The 19,500-nt window shown below is 44.2% G+C and overlaps 2 protein-coding genes across 5 annotated transcripts in view; one reads left to right on the top strand and one right to left on the bottom strand.

The window, feature by feature from the left end:
* UBE2A (ubiquitin-conjugating enzyme E2A) overlaps positions 1–8,565 on the top strand; it is a 9,935-nt gene extending 1,370 nt beyond the window's left edge. Inside the window, exons 2-5 of the mRNA XM_010569142.1 lie at positions 84–109; positions 5,473–5,562; positions 6,592–6,680; positions 7,116–8,565. Of these exons, the coding sequence (XP_010567444.1) occupies positions 84–109; positions 5,473–5,562; positions 6,592–6,680; positions 7,116–7,244 (334 nt within the window). The 3' untranslated portion in view covers positions 7,245–8,565. The remainder of the gene's footprint in view (positions 1–83; positions 110–5,472; positions 5,563–6,591; positions 6,681–7,115) is intronic.
* Positions 8,566–11,030: 2,465 nt separating this feature from the next.
* The window catches only part of NKRF (NFKB repressing factor), an 8,797-nt gene continuing 327 nt past the window's right edge, over positions 11,031–19,500 (bottom strand). Inside the window, exons 1-4 of one of the 4 annotated variants that reach the window (XM_010568948.1) lie at positions 17,502–17,518; positions 17,071–17,365; positions 16,026–16,147; positions 11,031–13,880 (exon numbers count right to left, since the gene is read on the bottom strand). In XM_010568948.1, the coding sequence (XP_010567250.1) occupies positions 11,893–13,880; positions 16,026–16,131 (2,094 nt within the window). In that variant the 5' untranslated portion in view covers positions 16,132–16,147; positions 17,071–17,365; positions 17,502–17,518 and the 3' untranslated portion in view covers positions 11,031–11,892. Of the gene's footprint in view, positions 13,881–14,337; positions 14,524–16,025; positions 16,148–17,070; positions 17,366–17,501; positions 17,622–19,500 lie in introns of those variants that run through there. The other 3 variants (XM_010568947.1, XM_010568946.1, XM_010568949.1) reach the window with 3 other exon arrangements.

Consider the following 19,500-nt stretch of genomic DNA (forward strand, 5'->3'; position numbering starts at 1 on the left):
TCTGCCTCCCGGGGCGGGTGGGGGGGTGTGAGAGCCGGGCTGCCCGCGGGGTAACGCTGTGCTCTGCTTCTTCCCTCCTCTAGGCCCGAGGGGACCCCTTTCGAGGACGGTAAGTGCGGGGCTACGTACGGGCCCGGTGTTTGGCTTTCTCGGGGTAAACTGCTGCAGCTTGACACGGCCTTGGTGTGTCCCTGCCGTGGGCTTTGCAACAGGTGTGGGCCTGGGGACGGAGAAGGGGCACGGGTGCGTATTCACCTGACCACACATCCGTATGCTGGACTTGCGTAAATTTTTTTTTTTTTTTTATCCTACTCCAAGAAAGGCTTGTGGGTTTATATTGCTACGTTGATTTACAGAAACATACAAATTGGCTTGGAGGGGCTTGCTTGCAATAGCTAAATCTGACTATCCTGAGCCTACTTTAATGTACCATTTTAAGGATCTCCAAGCTTTTCTGTTGAACCCTGGATCATGGTTTTAGGGACGCTCGTATTTGGAGAACTGTCAAAAACCTGGTATAGGACCATCGTCGTTTGGTTCGAGTTCTGTTTTTTCTGATGCTGGAAGTGCTGTGCGAGTAAGTCCCGACGTGAGTCAGCTGAAGTAGGAAATGGACTGAATGTCTGAGGAAGTTCAGAACAGATTTTTTGAGTTGTTTTTTTTTTCTTTCTTGGCATCTACTTCACTATGCTACAGTCGGTATCATTCAGGGTTAAAGATTGAAAGGACTTTCTAACTTCAAAAGCTGACTAAATAGGTCGTTGTAACATACCTGTGTCCTAGTAGTTTCTGTCTGGCCTTACTGTGTTTTATAGCTTTACTGATGCTGTATGAATACTTCAGCATCTTTGTGAAAACTTGTTAGACATGAAATACTGTCTAACTGAAATCAGTGATGCATTTTTTTAAGATACTTTCAGTGCAGGCTATAATTAATCCTAGATCTCCATGACTCATGACAAAAGCATAGGAAAAATTCCTTAACTCTTATGTTGTTCCTGGCTAACTCCTTTGTCTCTGTTTATCCTCGGAGGTAGCACCTGTGGGCATGCCTGTAAATTGCAGATTTTTTTTTTTTTGTGAAGATTTTGAGGATTTTAAGTATTTCAGGCCGAAGAAAACTCCAGAGACTCCAGTTACTTCTTTTAACATATTAGATTAGTTAAGAAACTTGCTACAGTGGCTCCTTCAGAAGTCTAATGTTTAGAAGTTGAGTATTCCATAACATCGCATAATAGAACAGATAGACTAAATGTATTCTGTTATCTCATCTTGTAAAGTCTAAGGGCTCCCTTAAACTTCTGTGAGGGTTGCTAGAGCTGCTTAGCTTCTGCCTGAGCACTGCCCCTAATAGAGTGATTCACTGTTTGGAGGAGAAAGCCATCTCCTTGCAGTGTGCTAAAATGGAGATTGTTTCCACGTTCAGGCTCTTCCAGCTCAGTGTGGGGTTAACAGATGCTATAAGGGCTTTTTTTCATACATTTTCATTTAGTTGCAGAAGGTTGGAGACTGCTTTTGAGAGCCCCGACATCCTGATTTCCTCTGTGCTTTCCACTGTGGCAGCACTGTGTCTTTATCTTGTATACTTAGGACATGTTGCACTCACAGCAGTTTGAAGTTCAAACAGCTGCTTGAGTCTGCTACTGCTGTCCTGCTGCTTTGGTTGATCTAATAATATAATCTCAGTGTGTGATGGATTGCTCTTTTCGTAGCAAAGTGTGCGTTTTCACAGTATGCGCTCAGGAAAACAGATATATCTTGTGTTGCAAGATATGCTTATCTCTTTTTCCCTGGGACATATCTTGCATTGTGCTAGATAACAAAATACTAAGTGGTGCCTAGAGATATGGGTGTATTGGTGCCTCGGCTGTGCTTTTCCTTTAAGTGAGTAGAGTAGCACAGTTCAGATGCAGTTTAGCTTAATGTAGGTGAAATTAAGGGAATTCTTATTTAACAGTATTGAGCTGTTAGTTTGGGCTTGCTTTGTAACTGTGCAGGCCCTTATGAGTCAGAGGTACGCTGGAGCTCTGTAATCCTTTTCAGGAAGCCTTTGCAGGGCAGAAGTTGCTTTGTACTTTCGTTTTTAGGCTCTGTCACTTCCTGGTGATACTGTAAGACTTCACATACCTTGGTTCTTGTGAAAGTAGCCTGTGAATTTTTTTGTGGTTGTTGTTGAACTAGAGGTGTAATAATTTCAATAATTTTGTGAGAATTACTGTTCTTCATCCTCATTCAGGTGAGGCCCTTCTCCAGTCGCAGCTTCTGAGGTTTCTTAGCTTTGTCTGAACTGAAAACCTTAAGTTCAAACATGTTTGTTTACTTGCTGTGCAGCATAATGCAGCTAACAACGCTCCCTCCCCTCCACCCCCAGACTTTAGAGGGTGTTTTCACAACTCGGCACACAGGCTGACTCGGCCTAGGAGCAACTACTAATTTAGATCAGCAGCATAACTTCCATCTTCTGGTTTAAGAGGATTCGATTGCAGGTGTCTGCAGTAGGACCCCGGGGATATTTATCCTGCCCTTCACTATATTTCTATGAATCTATATGTGTGTGGCATCTAAAGTGGTAGTGCTGTCACAGTGATGGAAATCCAGGCTCTCCCAGTCCTTCAGACCTGTTTCTCTGAAACTGGATGATATTGCGGTTAGTACAGGATTCCTGGCTTGGACAGAGTTAAGTAACACAGCTATTGTAGTATCCTGCCTTTCTGTGATGGTGGAGGAGGCTTGAACTGAGAAAGCAAGGCATTTGCCTTCTGTATGGTTGGTTTGTTGCTTATGGAATACGGATTCTGTACTCTCACGTGGCAGAGGAAGAAATTGTCCATACTTTATGGACAGTGGAACAGAGCAGGCTGCTCTCCTTCCTTGCTGCGAGAAGGGCCTGGCAGGAATGTGGGTGCTGCTCTGGCGGGGGTTAACTCAGGCCAGCGTACAGGTTGTGGAGAAGCCTCCCTGTTAGCCACATGAGAGTCTCGCATCCAGAGGTAGGAGAAAACAGATCAATAAGGTAAGTAAGTACAAGAGAGAAAAGTGAATGTTCTACTAAGATCAGTGATGATCTTAATATCAATAATGGCAGTGAATATGGTAATTTCTGTTTTAAAATTGGCTGTCTAGGGTAAGTTGCAAGGAGTACCAGTTGAAAGCTTTAAAATTAGTGACAGAAGAGACTGGATGCTGAAGGCAGTGTGTGTCGTGATACCTGTTTCACTCGTGTGGACTTTTAAGTGTGAGTGACCCTTGGACTTCGGTTCATTGAATCTCTGGATTTGTCCTTTCATAAAGCTCAGCAATGAAGTGCTGTGTACTGTGGAGCTCTTTCAAAGAGCCATTGTCACTCTGGGTCTTGCCTTGGAAATTTGAGTAGGTAGATGCTCCAGTTGGAAGCTGTCTAACCACTCGCTCAGATTTGTGTTAAAAGTAATGCTGTCCTGTCCCTAGTGGGACAGATAGCTTCCCTTTCTTTCAGTAGTTTTAAATGGATTCTAGGACCAAACTGCCCTTGTTACCGCTTTTTGGCCATCGTATCTGTCCCCTCTGCTCCCACTTCAGTCAGTGTTCTAGAATAGCATTCATTTTCTCAAGTATGCTTGTTGAACTCTGCTATTTGATGGTTTGTGCTCAGTTTTCAGCCTACTGCTTGCTTAGTCACTCTTCCACAGCACAAAGCGCCTGCTTTCCTACTTCATGAGGCTACTGAGAACCAGAATTGGGGCAGGGAGAGCTGGGAATCTTTACGATTTAGAATCAAATCTCTTAAGTGTTCAATTCTAAAGGGCCAATATTGCTTGGGATCGTCACTGTGTAGGGAAGGAAGGGTAGTCCTGAGCTGATGTTCACAGCTGGTAGAAGTTGTTACTAACTTTCCAGTGCTGGCTTTCAAACTGATCTCAGATCTGGCTCTGTGCCTCTGGATTAGCTGGAGTAAAGCTCTGAAGCCCCACTGCAGACTTGGGCTAATTTGAACAATCTTAACTATACTACTCTTGTTCCTTTTGTTTTACAGTAAGATAGCATGCTGTTGGCTCTCTGCTCTTACGTTCTTAGGCTGCTAATAATTAACAAACATGCAAAAACTTATTTTTAGGATGTCGAGACTTCCCACTGCTGTACAGAAAAGCTCTGAAGCATCTGTACTGTATGCAAACTGGAATGTCAAAGCAATGACCTTCACTTCTTGTAACTCAATGTTATAGTTTATTTCCTTATAAAGGAAGGAGTCCCTGGGAAATAGTGCAGGTCCTTGCTGATCTGAAAAAAAGAAGGGGTTGAAAAATCTGTTCTCTGGCCACCAGCTGTTGGCACATGTTTGCCAGCCAAACAAAGGACTACATTAATTATAGTAGTGCTGGAAAACTCCCTCACAGTAGGAAGCAAGGATGAACTTCATATCAGCTCCCGAGTTTTAATTTGGGCACCGAGTGGTGGTGGTGGGGGGGAGAAACTTGTCACTGATAGGTAAGAATGCCTTTTCAAAAAAGGTAGTATGTCTGCCCTGCCAGCTTGTTACAGCTATTACTGTAAGGTACATTCCTTTTATAGGAAAGCTCTATATTTATAGGAAGGTGCTTCAGATATTTCTCTCTGGGCATACCCAGGAACTTCATGAACTACCTCCCAGATTGGCTGGTCTGAGGTGATAGCATGGTAAAGAGAAGCTTGCATGTTCTGAGGTGGAGTATGTAGAGTTCCTTAGTTACTGATCTGAATCACTAGCAGTGCTTAGTCCTTTGGACCCATATTTATGCAGTTTAGTTGACAGACTTCTTATTCTCAGATTGTCATAGCCTGAGGAGAAGGGCTAAAATAACTTATGTTGGTGCAGGCTGTCAAAATGATTGGATGGGGACTTAACTACACAGTTTTCTGTTTCTGCTTAATCAGTCTTTCTCAAAGAAAGACTAGTTAGTGTGAAGTAAATGATCAGATTTTGATTTTAAAGTGTCTGATTTGGATGCTGCTTTCAATATCACTTTTCTACAATAAGACCTGATTACCTTACAGTTGCTGATAGAAATGTATTTTCTTGAAATTTAAACAGGAAAAAAATAAGAAGGTCCTTGTCATGATAGCATGTTCCAGTCTTTAGGACTTACTAAATCATGGCCTGTTACACAGCTCGTTATACACCTGCTTGTGATGTTTTTGCAGTGCCCTGGGATTAGGCTTTGTGGAAGGGCAGATTTGTTTCCTTACACAAACCTTTTGACTGGGGCGGTGGTTTTGGCAGTAAAGGTAAGTCATACCAGAAACCCTCGTACCAGTACTGTCTAGGACTTCAGAGTTAATGATTAACTCCAAAGAGAGTAGAAGAATCATTGTAGGACTGAGCAATCTGTATTCCATATCTAACATGCATGTATGAGCACAATAGTATCAGTTTGTGCTTGTGGAGGGATGCTACTTACTCATCCCTTGTGTAAATTCATTCTGAATAAAGGTTACTTGTCTCTCTTTCAACTCCAGGAACTTTCAAACTCACAATAGAATTCACAGAAGAATATCCGAATAAGCCACCTACTGTTCGATTTGTCTCTAAAATGTTTCATCCCAATGGTAAGTACTTAGACAATGGTTTTTTTTGTTTGTTTGGGTTGGTTGTGGTGGTGTTCTTATAGCTTGCTACAGTGCTGTAGAAAAAGGTCTATTTATAAAAGTTTCCACTATCTAATAAGCTAGCAAAATTCCACTGAGGTTCTGTGTAGGGTTGGTAAGGATGAATATGTGAGCAGTGCTCAGGCTTGAAGTGAAAGGGGCAATAAAAGGAGCCTCTTACCTTTCAGGTGTTACAGCACAGTATTGATGAGACACTCCTCTCTCTACTGCGTGTTGTTAAACCTTACAGAAGAATATTTTGTACTTAAATAGCAGTGCCTTGCACTTTGGTCTATACGTATTACATACATAGCATAATGACACTGCTGAACGTGGTTGTCTTTTATCACTTCCCAAAAATGCCTGTAAGAATGATATACCTTGAAATGTAGTGCTAGTTTCCAATTATAACCGGTGATAGTAAGATCATTTAATTAATCCCCTTCCTTGGCAAGTAAAGGTTGGAGACATATTCCTTGCCTCCAAACAAGTAATAAGCTTTGTGAAGAAATACTGGAAACTTTAAAATGTAGCAAGAAAACATGTGTGGGTAAAGTGCACTGAGGGAAGGTTCTTCTAAAGCTGCCCTGAGAAGGGTGACTAGACACTGTTGTAGATACTTTCTGGCGAAATCTTAATATGTAAACAGCTTTTTAGTTGTGTTCTTCATTTGGTTCACTTGTGGGTAGTTTAAATTTTTTTTGCCTTAAAATCTATTCATGGTTTTCCATAGTGGTAGTTACAATGTCACAGAGAAGCTTGATGTTGAAGAATAAGCAGGGGTTGAGTTTAAACACCTCAGGCAGCTGTTGGTGACAAGCTTCACCTCTTCATAGCTACAGGCTTGTTTGCTGGATTTAAGTCTGTCAGACACTACTGATTTTGGTAGCGTTTGTCAGTATGTAGGTTTCCAGAATCACGCAATACTAGGAAAAAACTGAGTAGCTCTACAACTTCTGTTTTAAGCCATTCTTCTTGAACCTTTTCTAGTCTATGCAGATGGTAGTATATGTCTGGATATTCTTCAGAATCGTTGGAGTCCTACTTACGATGTCTCCTCCATCTTAACATCCATACAGGTAAAAAGAACTTTGCATGAAAAAGCAGAATAAAATTAGGATGCTTTGACAAAAACAGCTCGGGAAACATGTTTGGGTTTTTTGTTTTGTTTTGTTTTTCTCCCAATAGCCAGTATAGCAGCTATACCTTGATATTTGCTAAAGTATGAATACTTCCCAGATGGAAATTGACCGGACAGTGACAGGAGGTGGTCACTGAAAGGACCCATCCAGCCATTGCACTGCTTGGGTGTTGCTGCCTGGCTGTCACTTAAAGAGTCAGCTGCACTGCTAAGATAGCGAAAGCTTCCAGTAACTTACACCTGGAATAATGCAGTGTACCTTACCTGTATCTAGATGAACTTCTGCACTCTCACTAGGAGGGATAGTTTAAGGATTATGTTGGAAAACTATGCATATTTTCCAGTGCCTAAGAATCTTTTTCTCTTCGTGCAGTCTCTATTGGATGAGCCAAATCCTAACAGTCCAGCAAACAGCCAGGCAGCTCAGCTATACCAAGAGAATAAGCGGGAATATGAAAAACGGGTTTCTGCAATAGTAGAACAGAGCTGGCGTGACTGTTGACCCAGGATGATGCAAATGAACACTCTGTTGATGAGGAAAATAAACAAAGTGTCCGAGTCATCTTTTTCCTCCTAGCATTTACTTTGAAAGCAGAATAGCTGTTGTGCTGTTGCCACCCTCCCTTGCTGAAGCTTCTTCTCCTTGGACATCAGAAAGCACCCACTTTGAAGTCAAGTGTTCTGTACTTGGGTTACTTGCAAAAGAGTTACTGATGCTGAATTCATTTTCTGTGGTCCCTCTCCAGTCTTAGGGCAGTATTGTGCATTTCTGTAGTGTACACTAAGCTTTTAATTGTAATTGTGTTATACACAGTGATGCTTATGTGTAGCTTGATAAAAGGGATGTTTATATACATACACATTTTTTAACTGATATTAACTAAAGTGCTGATGTGTCCAGGCTGGTCATTTACCTCTATTGGTTTAGACCCCACTGCATTTGTAAGTACTGAGTGAAGAAATAACCTCTCGTTTCCCTTTTGTATTGGTTTATCAACTCCTTACTCATGGAAAAAAACCCAACTCTTAAATTGATTCCTATTCAAACATTTAGTAAGACTGTGGAATGCTAGTTACTTCTGCACTTCACATGCAAGATTTATGTACAGATATACATAAATCTCTACAGTTGTGGTATTTTGATCTTTGCTGAGGGTGAGAAACAACCCCCCCCTTTTTTTTTATTATTTTATTTTAAAGGACATGCCTACAGAGACTGCTTCAATAAGTTTCTATAGTCCTGTCACTAAGGCATTACTGGACAAAACCAGGTAGAGCTGTGGTACTCTGAGCAAAAGTCCTTCCACATTAAGGAAGAGGTAAAACCTGAAGTGTTCCAGTGGTGGAATTACTCTCCTTCAGCGTCGTTTTCCTGCCCCTTATCTTTAGCTGAGAAAGATAAGTTCTTTGGGATCCAACTTAGCCTTGTGGAAAGTTTGAATAAAGTACGGGGTAGGCACTTGAGTCTCTGCAGTTTCTGCTCTTTGTAGATGACTGTGTGGTTTGTGTGAGCTACTGCTGCATGCTTGGGTTAGTTTCCCTTCAGTTTTATGAAAGTATTTTTTCAACTGAAAAAAACATTTGTAAGTCCAGACTCACTTTTTTTGTAAGGCTAAGTTTGTACATTTGGATACAGTACCTTAAGCAGCAGTGTGGGATGAAACCTACAATTGTGTTGTCCACTGTTCCAGTGTCTTTTGTGTGCACATTGGTCTGTTAGTTGAGAAGTTTAACTTTGCACAAGTAACCCATGTAAGAAACTGTACATTTTTCAAAAGTTGTAAATAAAGTGTAACCTTAGTGCTTATTGTATAAATAGGCAAGAGGTGTATAACTGTGGTTATTTTAACTGGGAGGGTAGGAGTCTGCTGTGGGATCCAAGCTCCAGGTAGACTCTTACAGCAGGATGGCGAAATACTTCCTAACCTTCTGGGCAGGAGTTGTGCTTGGGCAGAAGCTCTGCCAGGTGTAGCGCAGAGAGAATAAACTCGGCCCTTCTGGCCAGAAGGAGGTGGCAAAGGAAGAAGACAGGGCAGGATCAACTAACTAGCAAAGAAGTGGAGAAACAGACACAAGTCTTGGCAAAAAAAGCACTTGCAGGAAGCTCAGGGCCACGTCATGCCTACGAGTGAACCACTGACAAAAACGGAGCCTGTGATAACATGTTAGTTACAGCAACTTAACAGGTGCAGTAATGAATTGATAGAGGAATCACATTTAGTTTTTCTCCTGTCTTATAAGGAGGAGAACAGGATTTAAAATGACTGACACGTAACAAAAGCTAGTACTGCTGCTTAGCAATTAAGATAGAAGCTGCCAGGCTCTTTCAAAAAATTAAATCGGGATTTATACCTGCTGCGGTAACAGCTCATACCCTTGAACGGGCCTTTCATCTTACATAGAGCAGCCTTTTACCCCTGAAGTCCTACCTAAGTTATACTTGCTCATTTTCTTAAAGGACAGAGCGTCTTAACTGGACCCTGATAACGGCCAGATGTGGCAATCTCTTAGGTGTGTGTGGAGAAGGCAGGACAGAGTGAGTCTGCCTCAAGTAATGGTCTTTTTGTTTCTTAAGCATTCCCTGGGCAAGACTTCGCCAAGTCAGAGCCAGTCAAGCAATGAGCACCTTAGCTGTGCCCACTGTTATAGACCAGTGCAAATAAGCAAAACCCAGCCCCGCCACCTGCATTGATAGGGATGACTGAAGCCAACCAAGAGTATCATCTCAACCATCACCCCTGTACCAGCCAAGCTATTGCAAGCAGAAATCTTTCTGAGTGCTCCAAGTCACTCTAACGTCACTGACCCTCTCCTCAGTCCCTCCATTTTTGTATTTGTCCTGCTAGTCACTAAAAAGAAAAAGGATGGAGTGGGCTCTTAAGGCAGCCAGAAACAAGAGCAGCACAGATCTGCAAAAAACCCACCTCACCTTTACACCCCTCTCAGGTAAGGCCTTCATCCACAAACGTAATTTTAAACCACATACTGGCTCTCCAGAAAGCTTACAGCTACGTAACCACAGCGGAGATGGCAAGGCTGACAATTCTTTAGCTCAAACAGGTAACACCCAGTCATCCAACCCTACAGCCACTCACCAAACAGGAAGGCAACAGACAGGTCCTGCACAGAGGTACTGCCCTTGGCAAAAACGGGCACCCTGGAGAGGGAAAGCAATGACCTGCACAGGCTCAAGCCAGACACCTACCCCTGTTGAGACACCGTTATGTTTAGCCAGCCACCCCCCTGCCACCAAAAGAGGCATTTTTTTCATCCCAAATACTGCAGTGGTGCTCTTGCTGCTTTTCTCAGCACCACCACACTTTGAAGACTTGCTGCATATCCAAGTTGGGAGGGGGCAGCTGCACTCCTTCTTGCAGGAATATCTGCCTAGAAAGGACCAGGCTTCTTCCACACCTACATCACCATCTGCTAGAGCCCAGCATTCAGAAGTTGAGAGAGGGAATAGCGCACACAAAAAAACCAAACAACAAAACCAACATACTTCCAGAATTCACTGCCAGATTATTTTTCTACAGACACAGCAGCAGCATGTTTTTATTTTGGAAGGCCAGGCTAAGCAGAAGCTGTGCTGCAGCCAGCCAGGCAAAGAGAGGAGGGAATGCTCCTTCTCTTCTTCCTGAGCAAGTCTTACCTGCCAGGGCAGCCTCTTCCTTTTCACACTGTGGGGATGGAAATGCCTCTGACTGCACATCACCAGGATATTCTGCTTCATCAGTAGAGGTCAGTCACCCCCTCCTCAGCGCTGAGAGCATTTAGAAAGAGAGCAGGAGGTGGGAAAAAAGCTAGAGGATAACATAAAAAGATGGAGAGGCACATACAGGCAGCAGAAAACCAAAAGCGATAACCAAGACACAAGGCAACAGAACAGACAAAAAAAGAAATACTTCATTAGGACCAGCTTTGTGCTAGAGTCATCACCCTACTGGTGACAGAAAAACCCAGCGCCTCTAGGCACATCTCACTCTTGGCTCTTCCAAGGTCAATTCCAAACCTCTGTTTTCCAAGCACGAAGCGAGCGTTCCTCCAAGGCTCACAAAGCACCGTGTCCTGCGGTACTGCCGGCGGAACAGGGCGGAGGTCCGACTCTGCTTCCCCGGCGAGAAGCGCTCCAGCCTCCCGGCAGCACGTGCCAGTCCTGGAGAGACGTCGCACTCGCATCGCACATCGGAGCAACACCAGGAAGTTTACTTGCGAACCGCCCTCGACGTACACAAGCACAGGTACAGTAATGGAGCAGAGAAATAATTAGGCACAGATTTGACTTTGCTCAGGATTAAAGAGCTTATATTCAAAGTAAAAAAAATAAGTTATATAACAGTCCCCACAAGCTACACGAGCATCTTTGAGCGTGGGCTCTGCGTTTACCTCGTTTTTATATTTCACACTTCACCATGGTATCTGCACATGTCAAGCAGTGCTGCAAGGTAAAAACGCACTGAAATTATCTCAGTCGAATACATTGATGATTAAGGTGCATTCAGGAATTCTCAGTATGGGAGACCCAAGGTAGAAATCTATGAATAAAACTGTACTGTTAAACTGGTTAAGGACATCTCTCTACATACGTACACAGCAGAGACAAGACCTCACTATGCACATTTCTCAAGAATAAACGCAGTTTTCACACTTTTTTTTTTTATAAAAAGTGTGACAAATCCTGGGGTTTTTTTCCAGAAATAAAACTTTATTTTTATTGTCATTAATACCAACTTTACATACAGGTTTATTCCCCCACACTGCATTTCCTTTGCTTTTTATTATTTTATTTAAAAAAAAAAAAAGGCATTTTTTTCCTTCCTTGGTCAAGAAGAATAAGGGAACTATAATTTTAAATGATGTCAAATTCCTTCTCGTTGGACATGTGTTTTTGCTATTACAAAACTATTAAAATGTGAAGGAACAAGTAATATCAAAGACACATACAGTAACAGCACTACTGCTTTTGGGTTGTGCTAATATACTTGAACAGAACCTGGTCAGTTCTAAACGTCTAACAACATTTTAGAAATTATATTAACGAAGTGAAAGACTTGAACGTTAATATAACCCACAACAAGAAAAATGCAGCATCTCTTTCTTTAATCGAGTATCTAGGAAGCTCAGTCTCCGGTAAAATGGGACGCCTAACCTCAGTTTGCTTGAGGCATAATAAGCTCGTAATGCCCAACCTGGCCTTCCTGCTTCAGCTGGTCTAACAGATCCTCCTTGCGCCGCTTCCTGCTTACCACCAAGTATCTGTTGTGCCCCTGCCCGTGAGATTTACTTTTAAGACCATATTTTTGGGCAATCTGATGTATCTGCTTCCGCTCATCCATGGTCAGTTCTCTAGAGAAAGTCAAGTCAATATGACTTTCTGAGCGTGCATAGTTTCGAATGATCTCTTCAATATCTCTTTTAGCGATTTTGTTCACCCTTTCTACATCAAGCCCAAGTCCTTCCCTTTTAAACTGCTCCTTCACTGAAATAGGCTCTCTAATTCCTTCACCATCTTTCCCTAGGCCACCACCTGTCCAGCCCATCTTTCTTAAAATTTGATTCCCAATATTGTCTTCTTTGATCTTCTGTTTGAAAGCCTCTTCCGCTGATCGACCCCGAATCTCATTTCTGGAGATGACGTCTTCGACGGTGCCTTTCTTCAGGTTATTAACAACAGTTGGCTGAGTCTTTTTGAGGATTTTCACGGCTTCCTCTGCTGCCTCATGCTTGACAGATTTCTTCACTCCAACTGCTTCTGCGATGAATTCATCTTCAAGCAGCACCTTGCATTTCCACCGCATGCCAGTCATCCTTTCAAAGACATACTCCACCGTCATCTTGTTGAACTGGGCGGTGTCATTCAGCGTGCACACTGGATTATTGGAGTTTTCATAAACCACGAGGTCCTTCAGGTCCTTCTTCCTTCCGGAGCCCCGCGACGAGCAGCCCACTTTCTGAACCTGGGTCACTTTGATGGCTGCTATATTTGACTGCATCTTCTGCAGAATTTTCAATGCCTCCTCAGCTGCTGCGTGCTTGCTGGTCTTTTTAGTGCCAAATCCCTCGGCTAGGCAGTGATCTTGCAGATACACTTGACAACGCCACGAGCGGTTGGGCATTAATTCATATTTATATTCAACAGACATTTTGTTATATGAGGCAGAATTGTTAAGTATTCCTATTGCGTCACTGGCATTCTCTGTGAGGACGAAACTAGTCCAGTGTTTGTTGGTATTAGTGGAACCTTTTACAGATTCAGTACCAGGCTGCATTGGGACACAGTCCCTGTTGGCAACTACAAACTCCTCATGAGGTTTGAGAGCAGGAGGGAAATCTGGGCGACTCACGCCTGCCTCGCACACCACCAAGTCTTCGTGATAGGTATGCTTGAACTTCCGCTGAACAACTCTAACTTCCACAGACTTCTTCAGCAGCTTGACTGCCAGCTCCGCGGCTCGATCCCTGGATCCGTTTTTGCTGCCGGCGTAACCGGTGGTCAGGTAGACATTCTGACATCGCACTTCACAAGCAAAGCCATCTGTTAAGAGCTTCTTGCTCTTGGGGAGGTCAGCAGGGGCAATTTCTTTCAGAGGAACATAAATATATTCAGGATTTGTCTTGCATGCCTGAATTGAACGTGTCAAAAGATATGTATAGTTAATTTTATCGGTCCCAGTGTTTGCATCTGGGTTCGCAAGATTTTTCCAGATAGCTGCTGACAGTTTCTCAATAAAACTCTGCTTCAGCATTATAGCTGACGGAGGGAAAGTCTCTGATGCAGACTGGACAGCTGCAGGAGAAACTGCCACCTGCAACACACTGCTTGTGGTAGAGTCCATACTATTGACAGCCTTCTTGGCTGCTGCTGCCTGGCCTGCAAAGCCAAACCCAGCTGAGTTGGAGAGCTGGGGATCTGCCTCCCGTGCACTCACAAAAGAATTTGTACAATTTTCAGCTGGCTGCGCTATGCTGTTTGTATTTGCCTCCTGGTTCACCTCCTGCATTTGGTTATCCAGAGAATCTTCCTTCTTGTCATCCTTCTCAGCACTGGTGACAAAGTGTATGGGTTCAAAACGTGGTCGCACCCGGAACCTGGGGACCATCTTTTTGGGTGGCTCAGGAATCTCTTCCAGCTCTGGACCTACAGAGTGAAAGAAAATGACAAAATTACCAATATATGCTATGACAGGGAGACAAATGTTTTCACAGAGTAATCTCCAGGAGGAACCTGCAGGCTCTGAATACAAGATTTCCACTTCTTTGCCACAAACCAGAAGGTTTCTTTCCAAAGATATTCAGAATTGATCAAATAAGACCATTCATTCTTGCACAGGTCACTACAATGGTATTTCCAGCTCCACAATTACCACACAAAAATCTCTACGTATTTAGTTACGTGGATTCTAGGTCCGAATTGCTTGCTCTGCCCCCCAACACTGCCCACTGAACCCATCCAGTCATTTCTGAAGTTAATCCATTCAAAGCTACCAACACAAGTAAATACTTCGGCCAATAAGACGGAACACCAGAGCGGGACTAGAGCCTCAGCTCTGACTCTGCCACAGGCTTGCAGGCTGATCTCAGATAAACTACTTTACCTTCAGGTCTTCTCATTTGATGGAGGAACGCAGTGATACTGAACCCTCCTTTCCAAAACACAAAGGGCTGTTAATGGCAGCGTTAATAGAAGCATATTTTCTGTAAATGTAACTACGCTTGGCTAAAGGACACCAAACATGGAGAAATCTGCCCGAACCTCAGGCGACAGCTGCAGTGGCTGGGGGGGGCCCATTACACATCACTGGTAGACCTCTTGTTTCCTAGCCAGAAGAAATGCAAATGAGGCAGAATATTCTGATATGCACAGCTACTGCAGAAATTGAGAATCAAATAGCTGATAAGCAAATATGTTACATCTAAAAGATGGTTATACAAGACTTCTCCTGTGAAAGATGTAGCCCCCCGAAGTGGTACATGTGTGTAATTCCATCAGGGAGCAAAAAGGCCACCTCAGTGCCTTGGAATGAGCTGCCTAATCCAATGCCAATATATGCAACCGTAATATAGGTCAGGCAACACATCTGTCTAGACATAACACTACCATACTGTATTTATCATGGCCTAGTTCATTGCAGATGAAAAAACCACTTCGCATACAGCATAAACATATTTAAATCAGGTGACAAAGCTCATACGCATGCGTTAAATCCTTTGGTTGTCAGTTTTCATGAATTATGGCAAGGTTTACATTTGTTGCTCCGTTTGGTATTTTGATGATTGCACTGCAGCAGCATCTAAAGGCTCTCACCAGCAAAACAACTCTTTATGCTGTCTGTGTAATGTGCAATAGAGAACGCCACCCCTCAGAGCTGCTGCCTGAGAGACAGACAAAACATGAGAGAAAAGCAGCATTTTCCTCAATTTTGCAGCTGGCCCTCGGAAGCACAGAAAAATTGCTGGGTGTCAAAGTAAGGGAAGAAACTTTGGCAGAGCTAGGAATATATCCAAGCCTAGAGGAGTCTTGCGCTGTCTGACCATTTGTGCTTTAAACAGCCAAACTACTGACTGACGCTGCCTCACAAAGCAAGGGCCTGCCTGCTCGCATCCACAACCTGCACCTGCACACCTCCGGAGAGAGGGCAGGGAGCTCTGAAGGTGCTGGAGGAGAGGAGCCAGCGGATGGAGCCACTGAACTGCCAGCCCTCTCTTCCTGCTGCATTTCCTCCACTGGAAAAAGCTACAGCTGGAACATCAGCCCCTGAGACCATGGGACTGGGCTGACATATGCAGGACTCTTCCAGGCCCAATAGGGAGGAAAAAAAAAAAAAAAGAAATTAAACCTCTCCCCCACAATGCTCCCGGCAGGTCATAACTCAAAATCAGTAAGCTGAACTCCACATCTCCATGCACATGTACAATCCCTTCTCAGGTCAGAACATTGCCCCTCACTACAGTGAAGAAGGGCAGACAGATATTTCATTACATAGATTCAATTCCTACCACTATCAGTGTCGAAAATCAACTACTTGGTAATTTCAATGAAAAATTATATTTTCTTAAGCATAAAGGGAACTCTGCATGAATTATGCACACCCCACAACATGGCAGAGGAGGGGAAACAGCTGCAGTCTAGCAGATTACATCATGGTTGCTTCTCTTCAGTTTGCCATGCTGGCTCTCTCAGAGGCAGCCCTGTGGCACACTGTTGTCCCCACGCTCCCAATAATGCCCACCAAACAGTGACAGGGAAGGGCGTCTCCTTTGACACACAGGCAGGTATACTCACTGTCAGATGGAGAGTGGTATCTTTTTAGCTTCCTGCTAGGTACCAACTCGTATGTCCTCACTTCCCCGATATCGATGCCTTCAGCCATCTTGAGAACCTTCTCCATGACCTGCAAGCCATATCTGTGTGGATTCAACAGCAAACCACTTTAGAGCTGGTCCCACAGGGGCAACACACACACATGCACACACAAGCTTTAAGCAAAACAAGAACTAAAGCTGCCCAAGACATAGTACCTGGTGCAAGGGAGATGCTCCCCCTGATTTTTCTGGCATATGAACACGGGACCTGACCACCAGCCTCATGCTGTAGCTAGTTCAGTGCTAGCAGACAGCTTGCATGCCAGCTAACAAGCTACCTGGCTCTAAGTGAACCCATTTGTGAATAACAAACCATGCAGCCACCAAACTGACAGCGTTTTATACTTAAATACATTATCTGTCAAAATATAACATTTGGCAGAGCTACTAGGAACACAGAGGCATGGAGAAGGAGGAGTCTCCATGGGCATCGCAGCTTCAGTGAACTAAGCGCAGAAGAGACTGACTGGCACCCAAGTCTTGTCTGGGTCAGCAGCCACAGACTGCACGTCACCAATACTGAAATCGCAGACGTCAGATGACAAAGGCACTGCTCAGCCTTTATCGACCACTCTTTAAAAAGCCATACTAATTTCTAGCTTGGTAGCTGTAACTGAAACGTTTTAAATCCCTGAGCCAGGACAGAGGTGAGGTGGCTGTAACCAGCTCTGTGCAATCCCTGACCCTGCTGCAGCACACTCGCAGTTCCACAGAGGCAGGACACACACTGTACAACCCCATCCCTCTTGGCCTTACATCCCTAACCATCTAAGTTTTCCATTGCTCTGGGGATCTCTCACATGTTTTCAAGCCATTTGCATGCTGAAGCTGAACAAGAAAAAAACCCAAACCTTTCTAACCAAGGAGAAGCTACAAACATGGCCTGAAACTAGCCTCTGACAGCTTTGCACTATGGTTCAGGAAGAAGAAAAAGCAATCTTGCACCTGTTCCATGGTGTGCTCACCTTCAAAAGTCAAAAGCATCAGGTCACTGCCCACAGACAGGAGTCCAGAACCGTTCCAACAGCTAGGGCTGCAATAACTTGCACCATCTGTTGAATACTACTGTTCCGAGGGCTCTGGAAATCTACTCGCTCTCCACTCAAGAAATGCCCTTCCTGTTCCTGATTCAGAGGGCCAGGCAGAAATTAGATCCATTTTAATTACTAGGCGAGAACTCTAAACGCACACTACTGCAGTCCCTGCTTCACCTGCAGGTACTGAGCACAGCTCAGCCCCCAGCAGAGAGGCAGTGGAACCCTGCATGGGAAGAAAATGCCAAGAGGGATCAAATGGAGGCGGACAGCGGTGATCCCCTCATCCTCCTGCAGCCAGAAGGGAGAGGGGTAGGAATCTCTGTTCCTCTCTCTGGCTTACAGGGAGAAGAGTACATTACCTGTGATGGGAACATGAAGGACGATGCCCTTTTCCAGCAGGGTGCAAGAACAGCGTTAGATTTGACATGTGTCACTCTTCTTCACAAAGGATGGAGACGTTTTGGGGCTCAGATTTCTGCCTGGGGGGAAGATCAACCAGTCCCAACATGTGTTTGTCTAACCTGGCCTTAGAAGTCTCAAGCTGTGGAGACTGCACATGGAGGCAGAGGAATCCCATGCCTTCAATGCATAATTAAAGTCTCCCTGGTGTGACTTAAATACGTTACCTCTTATCCCGATCCCAGTAGCTCTGGAGCATAATGCTTTTCCCCCCATTTTGCAGCCACCTTTAACGCATCTGAGAACAGTGCATCTTCTCTCATCTACCCCTAAACTAAATGAATCCTGTTACTTAACTCCTTCCTCATAGGCCATGCTTTCTAAGCCTTCTGGGCATTCTCCCCAGCAGAACACTCCCTCAGATTACATCAGCAAAGACTCTTGATTTGTATTTACTCTGACAAACAGGTTGTCTTTAGCTTGCAAGAGATCAACATTTAAAAAAAAAGTAAACAAAAAAAACCCCCACCAAACCAAAACCCAACCAACTTAAAACAACAAAAATCCCCCCAAATCTGAAGTTATTCACTTGATACAGCAACAACAGCTCTTCCCAAGCAGCAAAAGGCAGTTCCAGAGAAAGCTGTTACTTCCCCAGACAACTCTAAGTAAAGCTGCCGACTGCTCTTTAACAGTACAGCGTGTTCACCGTGCCTGTGCAGTGTGTTCACATTCGTGCGCAACACAAGCTTTGGGGAAACATCCTCACTGATAACCGCTCTGCACTGCATCATGCCTAAATCTATTGCTTGTGTCTCCCTTGAGAGTTGGAGGCAGAGATGTTCATCAGGGAAAGTATGTGCACTTACAGGCTTAAATTGCATAAGTTTTTTAGGATTTGAGATCTCGCCACATAGTTCTTCACTTCTGCTATCAGCACCCTCTAACCATATTATTGCATTGATTCCCAAAAGCACTATCACAAAGAAGACGCTCCATTAAGACAGCACGTAAACACATTAAGATGAGCTAATGGACCAAAGAGACTATATCTTAAGAAGAAGATATGCTCAATTTTAGTATACTACTCGAGCTTTGGAACTTGAAGCTGTTTTAAAACTACGTTCAATTTTGGTGCTTGCAGAGCAGAGTAGTTTAGTACTTGGACCAGAAAGAAATAAGAAAACGTGCAGTTCTACATTTAAAGACGTTGACTTGGCTCTGTACAAATGACACAAAATAGTCCCCAGCAAGGCTGTGGGATAGCCACTTTAATAAAAGCCAAACTATACCTCCTTCAGTGTTTACAAGCTCCTCTGTCACTTTACAATTTGCTGAAGTTAGTCGTTAAGCAGTTGCTTCTGTCTTTAAAGCCTTATGTCCAGTTAAAAATAATCACAACAGCAAAAGTGTCAGTCAGGACACGGGTGACGTTTCTGCAGATCTCCACAACCTTGCTAGTTACGGTACAGTGGTTTCTGCACCTTAGGAGTAATCCTGGTGAAGGGAAACCTCTTCCATTCACCAGGCCTATTTCTCTCAGAAAAACCGAGCTTCAAGGTGATTGTATCGGCTGCTTTACGCTCAGAGGGATACCTTCTTCTCGCTTAAATTACGCAAAGCGTACCACCACGTGCTGAAGGCGTCCTCGGGGGTGGGACATCAAGAACTGCTTTCAAAACACACGTACACTTTTTCAGCAGCTCGCTCCCCTCCGCGTACAAATCCACGCGTATCCGAGCAACGAAAACCGCCCAGGAACCCGGAGTTCTCCCGCACCGGCCCCTTCCGAAGCCCCAGCTCCCCTGAGCGTTACTTTTTAGAAGGATCCAGCCCAGCACCACCGGGCCACGACGGGACCCCCGGAGACACGCCGGGGCACCCACGCCTGACGGCGACCGCCAGGCCCCGGCAGACAGCGGGGCCGAGAGGCCGGGGACCGCCGCGGCCACCCCGGGC

Source organism: Haliaeetus leucocephalus, unplaced genomic scaffold (genome assembly GCF_000737465.1).
Source record: "Haliaeetus leucocephalus isolate CR32 unplaced genomic scaffold, Haliaeetus_leucocephalus-4.0 Scaffold262, whole genome shotgun sequence".
Taxonomy (NCBI): Eukaryota; Metazoa; Chordata; class Aves; order Accipitriformes; family Accipitridae; genus Haliaeetus; species Haliaeetus leucocephalus.